The sequence below is a fragment of the Setaria italica genome, chromosome III (assembly GCF_000263155.2).
Source record: "Setaria italica strain Yugu1 chromosome III, Setaria_italica_v2.0, whole genome shotgun sequence".
NCBI classification, from domain to species: domain Eukaryota; kingdom Viridiplantae; phylum Streptophyta; class Magnoliopsida; order Poales; family Poaceae; genus Setaria; species Setaria italica.
In genome coordinates, this window is record NC_028452.1 from 17286953 (window position 1) to 17302070 (window position 15118).

General features: G+C 43.2%; 2 protein-coding genes across 6 annotated transcripts; both read left to right on the forward strand.

Moving 5' to 3' along the window:
- The first annotated feature begins 308 nt into the window (after positions 1–308).
- LOC101770395 lies at positions 309–4088 on the forward strand. Of its 5 annotated transcripts, XM_012845028.2 has the most exons (6): positions 309–920; positions 1735–1749; positions 2073–2154; positions 2597–2659; positions 2770–2842; positions 3685–4088. In XM_012845028.2, the coding sequence occupies exons 1-5, from the start codon at positions 608–610 to the stop codon at positions 2804–2806; spliced, it is 510 nt and encodes a 169-aa protein (XP_012700482.1). In that variant the 5' UTR covers positions 309–607; the 3' UTR covers positions 2807–2842; positions 3685–4088. The 5 variants fall into 5 exon arrangements, 1 of the variants encoding a protein (XP_012700482.1); XR_001163742.2 differs by having other exon boundaries at positions 311–920; positions 2033–2154; positions 2597–2842; XR_001163744.2 differs by lacking the exon at positions 1735–1749 and having other exon boundaries at positions 2597–2842.
- Positions 4089–4632: 544 nt separating this feature from the next.
- LOC101770654 (E3 ubiquitin-protein ligase UPL4) lies at positions 4633–14510 on the forward strand. Its single transcript, XM_004963665.4, has 17 exons — positions 4633–5488; positions 5573–5683; positions 5763–5879; positions 5966–6124; positions 6199–6357; positions 7709–7864; positions 7945–8066; positions 8202–9300; positions 9798–9867; positions 9955–11147; positions 11241–11471; positions 11546–11650; positions 12922–13002; positions 13082–13150; positions 13238–13366; positions 13451–13534; positions 13945–14510. Exons 1-17 carry the CDS (start codon positions 4838–4840, stop codon positions 14008–14010), a joined length of 4602 nt encoding a protein of 1533 aa, XP_004963722.2. The 5' UTR covers positions 4633–4837; the 3' UTR covers positions 14011–14510.
- Positions 14511–15118: the final 608 nt, after the last annotated feature.

A 15118-nucleotide genomic window follows, 5' to 3' on the forward strand; every position in this document is an offset into this window, starting at 1 on the left:
CCTAGGTGAGATCCCATCTCGTTACCGTTCCATTTTGCCTATTCCCGTCGAATTCCGTGAACAGTAGCTCATCCTAGACCTATCTCCGGCGAGGTCCAAGCAATAGGCCATTGTGCGTGCATGGAACCACAGTGCCTACTCTCCGTCGTTGGCGTCGATAGCAGGAAGGTGATCTTGCAGCCTTAGATCTCCAATTGAACGGTTTAGATTAAATGATTAGGATACCCCTTCAGGTAGACCCGGTGTACCATGGACCAAGACCGTAGACTGAAGTCCTCTCTGTCCACGGACCGATACCATAGACTCATCAGCAGCAGAGCTATGGAGAATGTGTCACGCCGCCACCTCAGATTGCGTGAGCGTGACCCGTTTTTCACTCTCCCTTTCTTCCCCAGATCCAGAGCAGTGATGATCGATGGGGAGCACGACGCTGCGGTAGCGGCTTAGCGCAGGCGGGGGACGGCGGAGCATGGGGCTCCCCTGCTGATCTGCGCGGGCGTCACCACCCGCTGCTGGGGATGGCCGCCGCGGTGCTCGTCTACCATTGGGCGCTGCTGGCGGAGATCAAGATGGATGCGGACACCTACGCGTCGGCATCCGCAGGGAGATGGTGGAAGGTGGGGTTGGTGACGGCGGCGACGAGAAGAAAATGGACTCAGCGTCCGGCGGATTCTCGCCATTTTTGTCCACGCGACGTGCCTTGCTTGGAGGGCGGACCGTCAACATCATCTTCTTTTCTGGCGGCACAACCCATCCTCCATGGCTGGTCCTTCGGCGGCCATCCAAATCCTTCCCATCTTCACTTATTTTTGTTGTCCCTGCAGGTTCGCGAATTCGCGAAATAGCGCCGGCGAGGAGGCCCCTTTATCCCTTTAGGCAAGCAAAGCCTTTGGGAGCAACTAGGAAAGCCTTACCCCTCTGTAAGTTCGTTATTGCTGTGGCACAAGCTATCACTTGAATTTACATGCAAAACAAGAACGACTAGGGGATTTGAGAGTTGGCATGGGAATTTTTAAAATGGTTGATGGCTACTGTAGTGAGGATTTTTTTTATGCAGTGCTTATCCAGTAGAGCATGGCTTACCGCGTCAAATAGGCCAAGTGCTTATCCAATGCTTCTTAGTTTAGGAGTGGATTATCTAGCTAGGGTTTGTGATCTGATGTGTAAGCAAGTAGAAACAAATATGATCTATCATGAATTTTATCATTTTCTTCATTTGGCCTTACACCACATAAATATTTTGTCTGACTGCAAAGATAAATTCAACTCTAAAATAGCCATTTATGAGTACCATGTTTGGATTTGATCGCTTATTCACCAGTCACCAGCAGGTTTTTTTACAGCAACTTAATTGGGGGAAAGTAGCTTTTTTTGAACTCCAGCATGCTATATGCACAGGTGAAAATGGTATTACAGAATGTGACGGTTTTTGTTTGGCAAATGGCAACACAGCAATACTTTGCCATTTCTATCTTTTTCAATACTGAACTGAGTATTCATTACCTCTTGGTGTAAGCTGGTTTTTGTAAGGCAACACTAAGTTACTTTGTTTCCTGTCCTTGACAGAAAATGTTAGTGAATATGAATGGAGAATCATATACCAACAATGATACTAATTTGAGCTCTTGTTTGTTTCTTTTTATGGTGGTTCCTGTAAAATTTTGGTCCTGTGATTTTTCTTCTCTACCTGTTCTTGTGGCTGGTTCTGGTTGCCTGGACAACAAAATTCTTTAGTGCCAGATCAGAAGGGTATGCCATTTTCTAGCCCATTTCTTATAGTTATTTCTATCTTGTGCTGCCTGCTAGGCCTATAATGCCTACAATTATCATGAACTGCTCTGTTTCATAATTGTGGGAGAATGAAACATGTCAGTGCTTCAGAGTTTCTAAGAGCATTAATTCATCGTGATGCTGGAAAGTGTATATTAGCTATCGATGGAGATAGGCCTATTCATCCTGTACTGCAACATATTGGGCTCGCAGACATACTTCACCTTTGGAAAATAGTTAATAATTCCATTCTTCGTGGCAGGGAGATTGGTCCTCAACACATGCTAGCTCTTTATTTTCAGAGTATCAGAGTGGGTTATTTCGGATAAGCCTCATGCATGATAAGGTGCTAACCACTAATGGTCAAGATAACATTGTCGAAAGGTATGTAAATTGTTGTCCAAAAGTGGTTGAGTTTGATCTGCTTTTCATGTTGGTTGCTGTTGGTTCCCATGCGCTTTTGTTCATTCAATTCTTCTATTCAGTTTCTTTTATTTCCCTAATGGATTGCTATTTTGATGGATTTCAAGGATGAAGGAATTTTCTGTTCCTATGTACCTGATTTTGACACATCTGGGCAAAAATTATATATGCATAGGCTTTTTCAAAGGCTGAAAGTTTCAACATACTAAATGGATGGTTCTAATTTGAGCATGGAATTTATGCAGTGTCATTGACTTGGAGTAAATAGTACTTGCTATTCAGTTCAGTGTATTATTATTGATGTATCATCAGTATTTGGTTCATTTTTATTTTCAATACAATCCTTTCAGACCTGAATCCCCTATTTCCATGTTGACATAATCTCGTGGTTGTGCTTGTGCAGGGAAATCTGGAAAAAATCAAGTCCAAAACGGGCATTGCAAGGCACACGGCACAGATTTGTGAAGTAGCTACTCATACACAGGCATTGCTAGCTTCTGTATGATTTTCCTTTTGAATTGTTGTTCTGATGAGGGAAAGACTAACTTGTGGTTAGCACATTCATTCTTTATTCAGGCAGTGTATGCAGGTACTTCAATCTCTGCTGGAATGAAAGGTTCAAGCAAAGCTATGGCCAGCAATGAATAAGGTATGATGAAACACAATCGTGCTAGGTGTTGTTCAGTATCAACACATCCTCTTAAGAAATTTTGCTTGTAAAAAAATTTTGGACTATCTTCTAAGTCAACACAATCCTCTTTACATAAGCAATCAACTCAGTTGGACATGACGGTAATGACATATGCTGGTTTGTTTATTTTACTTCAAAGTTCAAAGCTGGATATCTTGTCATATAATTCATGCTCAGCCTACTTAGTTTACTTGCTTAGTTGCTATAGACATGGATCTCATATAACTCATGCTCAGCCTACTTAGTTTACTTGCTTAGTTGCTTATATATGGGTTTCAGTACCGGATCATGACATATGTCTCTCGCGTTTCAGTTTTTGAAGACCGGGATCCCTAATGTAGAACAGTTAAACTGTTCACAAGCTAGCAAAACCTCTTAGCATCCTAAAAATATTTTCTCCATATGTAGTTTACAGTATTTGCAGTGGAGCAAGTAGCATGGCTTGTGCCTCCAGCATGAGTTTTGTTAGCCAGTACTGCCGAACTGAACCTTGGGCATGTTTATAAATTATAATCCACACAACAGTGGAGGAATTTCCTACATTTGACAAGGTCATCAGTTCCTTCTCTGTGGAAGAGGTCTATTTATTTCCTTTAGTTGCATGCCTGGTTAACTACCTAATGCATGTCAATAACTTGTTGTCAAAGTATTTAAGTTCATCTTCTCTGATTTATGTTTACAGTTTTGCAGCAAATTCCCCTTCAAAAAGTTTTGCAGCAAATTTTGGGAAACAACACTACAACTAACATCAAATTTCGTTTTCAGCTCCTAAATCTGACTATTTTTTTTTCGTCCACCAGCCTCCCATGTTGGGATCCATTCCGCCATCAGCTGCAGAAGGCTCGGGTGCCAACCGAGGGATCACCACGCGCGGCCGTAGCAATCAACATCGGCAGTCCTCAACGAAGACCACGCCGTACAGCCCTAGGCGACGCTTGGTCCATGACACGAACCGGACGTGGCATTGGCTCAACTCTGACAGTTTTTAGCAGGATGGACAATGTCGTGCGCCCTCTGACGTTGTCAAGTCAGCTGCAAATGCAGAGTCTTACTCTGAACCCATGCTTCGACTATGTCCAATAACCTATCCATTTCGGGCTTTCCAGATATATAAGAAAATTCATTTGTCCGACGCAATTTAGAATGAAACAATTATTATAGAAATAGCAGCATGTTCTGTTGGGTGTCACCGTTCACCAGTTTATGTGTTTTCTCGGAATTGCATTGCGAAGTATTGGTGCATCTCATATTTTGCGGACTGCATACGAACAGTAACATGATCAAGTGCGCAATTTATATTTGTCTAGTGATATAATTGCTTGCCAGTAAGATGGGAATGCTATTCATTTATGATTTGTATTGACTGTAGCAACAACACGGGCATAATCCATATAAAGCACAATTCGTGACCGGGGTGGGCTGAAGCTGAACCAACCAGCACGGAGTACACGAGAAAAACGATCCCGTTCCCCGTGCACGACTGCACGTCCCAAAAAAGCGGAAACAACCCAAAGGCCCTGCGGAAGCGGTAGAGCTGCTTCCGCGGTTCCACGTCTCGAGTCCACTCCACCCACCCGGCCGCAGGCGGCAGGCCGCTAACACACTGACAAGTGACACAAACACAGTATGGCGGTGGAGCCGAACGCCCAAAGCAACCCCCGGCGCCGTGGGAACCCACGGAGTTTCCCCCAAAAACCGCCCCAAATCGCATGAAAATCTCGCGATTTCGCTCCGATAGCGGAGGAACCCAAACAAACCCGGGACTAAACCCACCCCCGCACGCCTCCCGTATATATCCACGCGGCGACCCCAATCCGCCCCCCTCCTGTGATCGGTCGATCGTGCCCCCCGTGCCGTGCCAAAAAGCGGTCAGGCGAGCGAGCGAGCGCGCTGGCGTCCTCCATCCTCGGCGAGGGCTCTGGGGCAGCGGCGGCGGCGACCGGGAGCGCGCCGATGGATCGCTGCCGGAAGCGGCCCGACTCCGACCCCGAGGGCTCCGGGGAGCCCGAGCCCCCCGCCGATAAGCGGCCCTGCACGGCGGAACCCTCGACCTCCGCGGCCGCGGCCGCGGCTCCTCCCCCGCGGGCGGAGCAGGGCGGCTCGGATATGGACACCTCGTCGTCCGGCCACGCCGGCGACGCTGATGCAGACGCGGATGACGGGGACGGCGATGGCGATGGGGATGGGGACGGGGACGGCGGGTCGTCGTGCGAGTCGGATGGGGACGGGAGCCCGAGGCCGCGCGGCGCGCGGGCCGGGAGGTTCCATCAGATGGTGGAGGCGGTGGCGGCGGAGGGCGCGGGGCAGGACGCGCTCGTGGCGGCGCTGACGGAGCTCTGCAAGGAGCTCTCGTTCTGCGCCGAGGACGCGGGGGGCTACTTCCCCACGGAGGCGGCCGCGCGGGCGCTGGTGCGGCGGGCCGGCGGTGGCGCCGACGGCGATGGTGCGGAGGCTGCCCCCGACGTGGTTCTGCTCTCCGTGCGCGCCATCACGTACCTCTGCGATGCCATGCCGCGCGCCGCAGACTCTGTCGTCCGCCACGGCCTCCTCCCCTTGCTCTGCTCTCGGCTCCTTGCCATCGAGTACCTTGATGTCGCTGAGCAGGTAAGCCAAATGTGCTCTTACGACCTGATCAGGCGATCACATTTGCCAGAGGTGCTTTATCTGATCGTTCTGTTGCGTATGCAGTGCTTGCAAGCATTTGAGAAGATATCACGGCGGCAGCCTACCCAGTGCTTGCAGGCAGGCATGATCACCGCTGTGCTGACATACATTGACTTCTTCACTGCAAGTATTCAGGTCAGAACCTTAAAGAAGTCATCTTGGGTGGTGATAATTTAGTACATTTGCTAATTTGATTCCCGCTTCCATGTTTCAGAGGGTTGCAGTGTCAGCTGTCGCAAATGCCTGCAAAAAGGTCCCTGCAGATTGCTCCCATTTTGTTGTGGATTCAGTCCCAACACTGTGTAATCTTCTGCAATCCGAGGACAAGATGGTACTTCTATTCCCCCATCTAACTGAGCTTTTTTTTGGTATGTACACAGTGCTCTGTTTTTGTTTCTAAGTGATGTAAATTTCCAGGTAGTGGAGAAGGTTGCAGCTTGCTTGATAAGCATCGTGGACTCTTTTAGCAGTTCAATTGATCTTCTTGACCAGCTCTGTCACCAGGGCATCATAGAGAAGGTCCTACCTTTGATCCACACTGGTGGACTCACGGCCCTTAGCCCATCGACTTGCAGCGTATGTTTCCTCTGCAACTTCTTGCTATGCTCAATCATGTGTTGAGGGAGCTGAATGTTTTCTTGCCATTGCAGAACCTGATTGGGCTTCTTGCCAAGCTAGCCTGTTCGTCACTTGTGGCAGTGAAGTCTCTCTTTGAGCTGAATGTTGGGAGCACAATAAAGGGGATTTTGGTCACTTCAGACCTATCTCATGGCATGCCATACTTACCTTTGGAAAAACAAAACAATCAGGTTGGCTGTCTCACATCTTGTTTACTTCCAGCCAAGTAGTACTAGATGTGTGAAGCAGATATATTCAGTTGCTTGCTTCTAAAATGAATTTTTTGTAGCTATCATTATGTTTGGGGAAAAGATTATGTGCTCTTCTCTGAATCATCTCATGTGCATTCAATAGTTCTGCATGTGACATAGATTTATTAGTATGCTTACATAAACTGTTGAAGTTCTGTTAATTGAAGATAGTGTGAGAAAACCCTAGTAGCTACACCAGAGTGGGTGCCAACTGCCAATAGCGTAATTGGCATGCCATTTTGCTTAGTATAGATGGCATTTTAAACTCCTTACAAGAATACAAGTTCACCAAATGCATTACCTTTATTAATTTATTTTTTTTCTGGTGAGGCATTTATCAATTCTTTGAAGGAAAAAGTGTAACTTATATGTAGTCAGACAATTTGTTCCAGGTGCCATGAACTGAAGCTTTGAGAAGTTTGATTTTATGAGAACTAACTTTCTGTTATGTGCAATTTAACTTACGTCCACAAGCTCTAATTTTCCCCAGTATGTAACTTCTGTATCAGTTATCATAAACCCACCTGCAAATCATTTTGTTATAATCTCACACCTGCAAGTTTCATTTGTTTTCACATGGCCTTATCAGTAACTGCAGCCAATATATATTGCCTTCGCCATCTGCAAATTGCTTTTACATATCATGTGTGCAGATTGCCATCAGCACATTTTCCGCCAAAATGAACTTAACGATTCGTGTTACCATAATCTTCTATCCTACTATATTATGTTCCAGTTCTTTGTGGCAAAGTTTATTATAAGATTTCTTTTCATCAAAGTTCATGAAATCATCATAGGTTCATTTATTTAGAGATGGCTAGGAGATGCATATATGAGAACCTGAAGGAAAAGCCAAATACAGAATATTAATTTAATCACAACTAGCCTCTTTTCTCTTCTAAAGTGATGTCTGGTGCTCTGGTTTTCCTCTTTGACACTATTTACATAGCAGTTATGCAAGATCGTTTCAATTGCACAGCATCAAATTTTCCATAATCATACATTTCAAACAAAAGAAAAGAAAATAGAGGAAGCAAAATGGATATAGAGATCCTGGAAACCTGCTATTTTCTTTGAACATCCTGCTGGCAGTTATGGACCTGAAATTCAGAAATTCTGTCTTCCCCTTCTTGGAATCCTTATGGCACAATGTCAGTGTAAATAGGTAGTAGGTGAACAGTTTTTCCCCTGCTACATCCTTGGATTATCCTTTCTGTGTGATAAACACTCTTAAAGCATGGACTCTGATGCGTTATTCCATGATTTGATAATTTAATGATGATTATGTCAGGTATATGAAGCTCTGAAACTAGCAAACCAGTTGATTCCTTCTGCTGCAAGAGACGTTGAAGACACCCAGATCATACTTGCGAAAGAAAAAATTATTACGGATGAACCAAGGTTCCTGTGTCAGTTCTCTAGGGATATTCTTCCTGTCTTGATCAAGGTATCTTAATAGTAACAAAGTAACAGCTCATAACAGTGTTTGTGTTATGAAATATGGAAGTGAGCTATACATTTGTGCAGGCGGTGAACTCTGGTGCCAATTCGTACATTTGCTATGGCTGTGCTTCAATAGTGAACAACATTTGTTACTTCAGTAAACCAGAAACGCTTCAAGAGTTGCTCAAAGAAACGAACATATCAAGGTACAAAATAGCATGTGAAAAGGTTGCAATGTCATATTTCTTCAACGCAGTCATAGGAAAGACAAATATTGCACTTAAATTGTACCTAAACTGCCGATTTTGAATGGACACCTTTGTTTGTATTATCTTTGGCAGCTTCTTGGCTGGTTTATTGTCTAGAAAGGATCATCATGTCCTGACCTCATCACTAAAGATAATCGAGATTCTTATGCAAAAGCTTCCTGATGCTTACCTGGGATCCTTTATCAAGGAAGGTGTAGTTTATGCAGTTGAGGCTCTTCTTACACAAGAGGATTGCTCAAAATCCACTCGTCTGCTTGATGACATGCAACAATCAGGGACTCAACCTGTCATAAGAAATAAATCTAAATGTTTCTGCTATGCATTTGATGCCCACAGATCTGAAGCTGCTGAAACAAGGGCTTGTAGGATTGGGAATGACAGTCTTTTTACTTTTGCAAGGCATGTGAAGTCAACCTACTTCACTAAGGAAGTAGTGAGTTCTGAGATAGGGGTAACTGAGATTTTGCAGAAACTCAAAACTTGCTGCGCAGTTTTAAACGAGACCGCAGACAAGTCATCAGAACAAGATAATCTTCAAAATGAAGAATACTTATCTACCATTTTAAGTGAGGTGATGATGGAGCTTCATGGGGGAGAAACAATGACAACCTTTGAATTCCTTGAGAGCGGATTAGTCAAATCTTTATCAAATTACCTCTCGAATGGCAAGTACCTCCAGGCGGAGGAAAATATGAGTTGCAGCTCTGACCATTTTTTGGCTGTGGTGAAAAGATTTCAATCATTTGCTCGGATGTCATTCTCAAGAATGGGCCAAAATTGGAGTGATATGCTCTTGACACTGTTAGTAAGGAAGCTACAGAATGCTCTTACTTCTCTTGACAACTTTCCAGTGATAATGAGCCACAATTTCAAGCCAAGGAGCAATATTTCTGATATCCCTACGAGGCACTCAACAATTATTCCATGTATCCGAGTACGATTCAAGAAAGATGAAGATGAAACTAACTTGTCAAGCTATGATAGTATTGTGAATGTGGAAATATTATCATCCTTGCATACTATTGAGGAATTTTTATGGCCCAAAGTTAGTACAGATATGAACAGTCAGAAGGTTGAATCACCACCTAGTGGCACTGCTTTGGAAAGCAAATATGCTAGTGATGACTCTCAGGAACGAGATTCCACACCACAATCATCTCCTCCATCAGAGGTGCTATTCTGCCCATTCTGTTGATACTTTAGGAAGTGTGACTATGATATGGTCGTTTTCATGGATCCAACATGCTTTTCTTAGGTTTTTATTCTGAACTCTAGGGATGCTATAAATTCTTAAACTACTGCGCACTTACCTGCTTTTCTCTAAGTTTGAAATTGAACAGAGAGGATAGAAGGACCTTTGTTCTAGAGATGATTCTGTATGCCATTTGCTCCATGGAAATGGATAAATTCATTGTCTGCAGTTAGCTCTCCTATAAGTTTTAGTTGAAATTAGACAGAGAACAGAAGGTTCTTTGTGCGGAAAATGTTTTTGTGTTATGTTGGTAGTTCCATGGAAAAATGAGTTCACAGCTAATTGGGAATTTAATTGCTTAGAAATGCATATCAAGAGAAGTTGTTCGTGATGCTATTTTTCAGACAAAGCATGTCCTTTGAAATATTTTGACACCCATCCTCATTGTCTTTAAGGCTAAATTGATCCTTTTTCAGGGCCTGATGACTTGCGGAAATCAAAATCCAGCTGTAGAACCATGCCCAAAGGAAGGAACTTCATCTTCTGGTGAGCATGTGTAGCCTAAAGTGTCTGGTTTGCAGACCATCTTTTTCTTCTGGCAACTTGAAAACTCTAATGAATGTGCAACTGCAGGTCAAGCAGATAAAAGCACAACAATTGTGAGCGATCACGCCTTACAACCAAAATTGGTATTTAGCTTAAAAGGGAAAGAGCTTGACCGATCTGTTACTCTGTATCAATCAGTCTTGCAGGATCAGATCAATGCAGGGTCTGACATAATTCTGGACATGCAGTTTTGGCGCAATGTACATGACATAATTTTCAGAACAGCTGCTAACCCAGAGGCTAATAGAACAGCCATTAACCCAGAGGCAGATTCTCTTAAAGGGACTACTGCAATATCTTCAGAAAATGACAGCACAACTGGGTTTAAATGGCAGATGCTCCCATTTTTTTCTAGTATGTTGCTTGGTAAACTTCCTTGCAAACTTGACAGGTCAAATCCATTATATGACATATTGTTTATGTTACACATTTTAGAGGGATTAAACCGGTATTCCTTCCACCTCGTCTCTGATGAGAGAACCCATTCTTTTGCCCATGGAAAGATAACTAACCTTGATGATCTGAAGGCAGTAGTTTTCTCGATTCCTCATCAGGAGTTTGTCAGTGCCAAACTGACAGATAAACTGGAGCAACAAATGCATGATCCATTGGTTTCTAGGTCTAGCTGCCTGCCTTTATGGTGCACTGAACTGATGTCTGCATGCCCTTTCTTGTTTTCGTTTGAGGCAAGATGGAAGTATTTCCAACTAACAGCATTTGGCTCTTTGAAAAACCATCATGGACATATTATGGATGCAATTGTTAATACTGTGACAGAAAGGGGACCTTCCCACTCGCGTAAAAAGTTCAAAGTTGATCGCGATAATATACTGGTCTCAGCTGCTAAAATGATGAAGTCGTATGCTAAGAGCAATGCTCTACTTGAAGTAGAATATAAAGAGGAAGTGGGTACTGGTTTAGGTCCTACAATGGAATTCTATACATTGATAAGTCATGAATTTCAGAAGTCCGGTCTAGGCATGTGGAGAGGGGAGCTTCCTTGTGAAGCTGGTACTGATGATGCTCATGTTTCTAGATTCGTGGTTGCGCCTAAAGGACTGTTTCCTAGACCTTGGTCTACTTCCGCAGACTGTGCTTCCTTTCAAGAAGTAAGCAAACAATTCCACCTACTTGGTCAGGTTGTTGCAAAAGCAATTAAAGATGGCAGAATTCTCGACATTCCATTTTCTAAAGCATTCTACAAGCTTATCCTTGGACAGGTATAGTTGACTCTTCATCCTTCAATATGAATGGCACTTCTTTTTTCTTTCTTACTTTGTGTCTATCAAAATAATAATCCTTTTCTTTCTTAGGAGCTTAATATATATGATATCCAGTTATTTGATTCTGAACTGGCAATATCCCTTATGGAGTTTCAAGCGATTGCTTGTCGGAGAAAATATGCAGAGTCAAATTTGACAAGGGACTGCCAGATTATGTCTGATTTGACTTATCGAGGTTGTAGAATAGAGGATCTTGCTATTGATTTTGCTCTCCCAGGATATCCAGACTATATGCTCTCATCAGGAAGCAGCTCTGATAGTGTAAGTTGCGTACTAGTATGTTCTCTCTTTTGCCTGCTTCTGAACAGACTAAATCCCCCTAATGTTATTTTCAGTTGAACGTTGAGAATTTGGAAGAATATGTTCATCATGTTGTCGAGGCAACAGTTAAAAGTGGCATTGCAAGGCAGATGGAAGCTTTTAAGTCAGGATTTAATGAGGTACATGCTCTATAATTCTGCGGCTCTCTATTGATCCTTGTAGCTAGTGGCATTTTTCACTTACACTATGAGTGTCTAGTTGGCTCTATTTCTGGAAATGCCTAGTTCTAGAGTGTGCATAGGAAATGCCATGTAGCAATGCTGTTACCTACTAACACACTTGTTGGATTCAGATTTTTTTTTCTCGAACACACAGGAGAACTTTGTATCATTGTATTAATAGTAGGAGTCATACAGAGACCCAAACACACTCAAACAACCACCAGGACTATTGGAACTTAATCACCTGTAAAACAGATGGAAAGGCCTGACCACTAGAACCTTCTAAACAACATCTCTAGCAGTGAGCAGGGATATTCCCTTGGCTCCTGCCACACTCCATAGAAGAGCTTCATCCCTCGCAAGGGTCAGTGCCCTAGGCATACTAGGGGCAGACTGATTAAAGACACATTCATTTCGATGTTTCTAGATGATCCAGACGCCAAGAATGATGAGGGAATTTAGACCCATCTGCGCATCGCCACTCACAGCCATTGCTGCTCTGTCCCACCAGGCATCCAATGAGGATTCATCAGGCTGTGGGGCAAGCAATGCTAGACCAGCACTCTGCAGGATGTAGTACCAGAATTGCCTTGCAAACACGCAGATGATTTTAAAACCTAGGTTTACACTATGATGATTATCTAGTTTGGCTCTATTTCTGGAAATGTGCTAGTTCTGGACACATAGGAAATGCTGGGCATCAACGTTGTTACTTGCTAGCACAGATAGTTTGGATATTACTATGGAGAGCAAGGCTCTAACCATATAATTTTAAAACCATTCGTTTTGTTACCATGTAACCCTATATATATAATATATATATATATATATTATATATATATATATATATCAACCTAGCATGAGTGAGCTTCCATTATTTCTTGTACTGATTTTATGCTTTGTAAATTCACACTCACCCTCCCACCTTTTTACTGCATACAAGCCTGTTAACACATGGATAATTTACTGTGAGTCAGACTAGACTAGATAGCACTATAGTTTACATCCCAAAATGTTAAGTGATGCATTGATCTTAATACTCGTTTGCCGGGTCCAGGTTTCTTTGTGGGGTTAGCACTCATGTGCTTATGGTTGTAATTAGGAAACCTTACATGGAGCTACATGACACCGTGGTCCTTTTTGAACTTAGAATATTGTGTTGTTGCTTTTTGCCATTTATCTATTGGTTAAATTCACTTTCTCTGACATGCTGACACTGGCTACTGCAGGTATTTCCACTAAACAAACTCGAGGTTTTCTCAGAGGATGAGCTAGAGCGATTACTCTGTGGTGAACAAGATACTTGGGATGTATGCATCTCTTCTGTTGGAATCTGTTCGTATTTTATTATTATTCTATTCCTGTTGCTGATGTTTTGGTTTCGAACAGTTTGGGAAACTTGTGGATCACATCAAATTTGATCATGGTTACACTTCCAGCAGCCCTCCTGTCATTAATGTAAGTTTTCTCTAGCCAAAATTCTGAATGCGCAACATATATTGTGAACTGTCAGTGAAAGTTGTTTAAATCCAAAATGAACTGCAGTTGCTGGAAATCGTCCAAGAGTTTGGATCCCATCAACGCAGAGCTTTCTTGCAATTTATAACAGGTTCACCTCGGCTTCCCCCAGGTGGCTTGGCCGCACTAAATCCGAAGTTCACGGTTGTCCGAAAGGTCTCTTTTTTGTTAAATAGCTCTTTCTGGATCAGTTCATTTCTCCAATCTTTTACTAACAGTTTGTCATGTAATGATAAACAGCATAACAGCAATGATGCTGACAATGACCTGCCGAGCGTGATGACCTGTGCCAACTATCTTAAGTTACCTCCATACTCTTCAAAGGTTTCAACTTTATGTTTAGCTTAATTCAGGGCAGCTTGCTAGGTTAATTAGTTTTCTATATTCTTTTCCAGTTGATAGTTATGGAGTAGGATATTGAACTTCAGACTAAAGTATAGCAAAGCAAGTAAATAGATTGAAATTAAACATCCATGTTCTGAGGTCCCCAGTCATCCTAAACTAAAAACGTTAAGCACCCAACATGACTTCCAACATTTCTTGAATAACATAACTAAAAAAATTGAACAAGTCGAGGTTCTTTCTTTCTTTTTCTTAATTTATAGTTAAAAAAACATAGAAATTCTTACACGACAATCTTTGCGAATGGTTTGAGCTATGTTTTGTTTGTTCTGGAAACACGTAAGCTTTCTTGTTTTAAGCTTTAACACTAACCTTCTTGCACTTGCCTGCAGGAAAAGATGAGGGAGAAACTCATCTACGCGATCACGGAAGGCCAGGGTTCCTTCCACCTATCCTAACGGATAAGCCACAACAATATGCCACACGCATTGTAAGTATCACGTAGGAATGGAAAGCACGGTGTAAATCAGGGTGGTTCACTGCTCTTTTAGCTGACACGATGATATGGTGGAGCTGATTTTAGGAGGAAAAAAAAAAACTACCCTGCTCTGTACATACTAGGTTTTAGGTGTGTTAAGCAGACAAGTAGTGTGTGTGTGTGTTGGTCGCACATGGCGACCATCAGCTTAGTTCGCTACAGATTTACGTTTGGTGTACATATGCGTGCCTGATACAAAGTGCCTGTGTTATCTATGAAAACAACACTGTTCATTGATGCTCGCCTTCTGAAGCCTCATTGCGCCTCCTAAAGCGTCTCCTGAAGCCTGATTGTGCCTTCTAAAGTGTGGTTGCGTGACCTTTAGCAAAACATATATGTGAATTAATCGTGGATTTCATATGAACAATCTGATCCGAGCGTAATGGATCTATGCCTTATAAACAGGGCCGAACTTTTTTTGTTCATTTCCTTGTATTGGCCTGTCCCTTGTCGCTCATATACGTCAGGTTTATTCTTTGCTGCTGGCTCTGTTTGCCATCTTTGGTGTGATGAGTTGCGATCTTTTGTTCTCAAAAGTTTCTCGTGGATGCGAGAGGTGGCACCCGAAGCCACCAGAGAACGGGGTGAGTCTGGTCGGTTCGAGATGCGGAAGTCCGGTCCCCCATCCGTGCCGGTACTGTAGACGTGGGCAATCATACTGTTCTGTGGAATATATGCCGGACGAGTGTCTCAGTATTGCTGTTTGTGGTTGGGTCACTGGTATGTGGGATCGGGTCCACACGTCAATGACTCAAGAGCAGCTACAACTACTGCAGAGGAGACTCGTCCCTGAGGCTGAAGATGATATAGTTTAATACCCACTGTCGTTTTGCCCAGGAACCTTTGCTTACAAATAAATGTCTCTGCAGGTAGTGACCACAACGTCACTTAAGGAGTCCGTCACTTAAGGAGTTAAGTATACAGTCTCTGGCCTTAGCAACAAAAGGAGCTATAGTTTAATTGTATCCTGTCCGAGGATAATACGCTTGTTTGCGGATGTCGCAACTCCTTCGCCGTGTAAAGGTCTC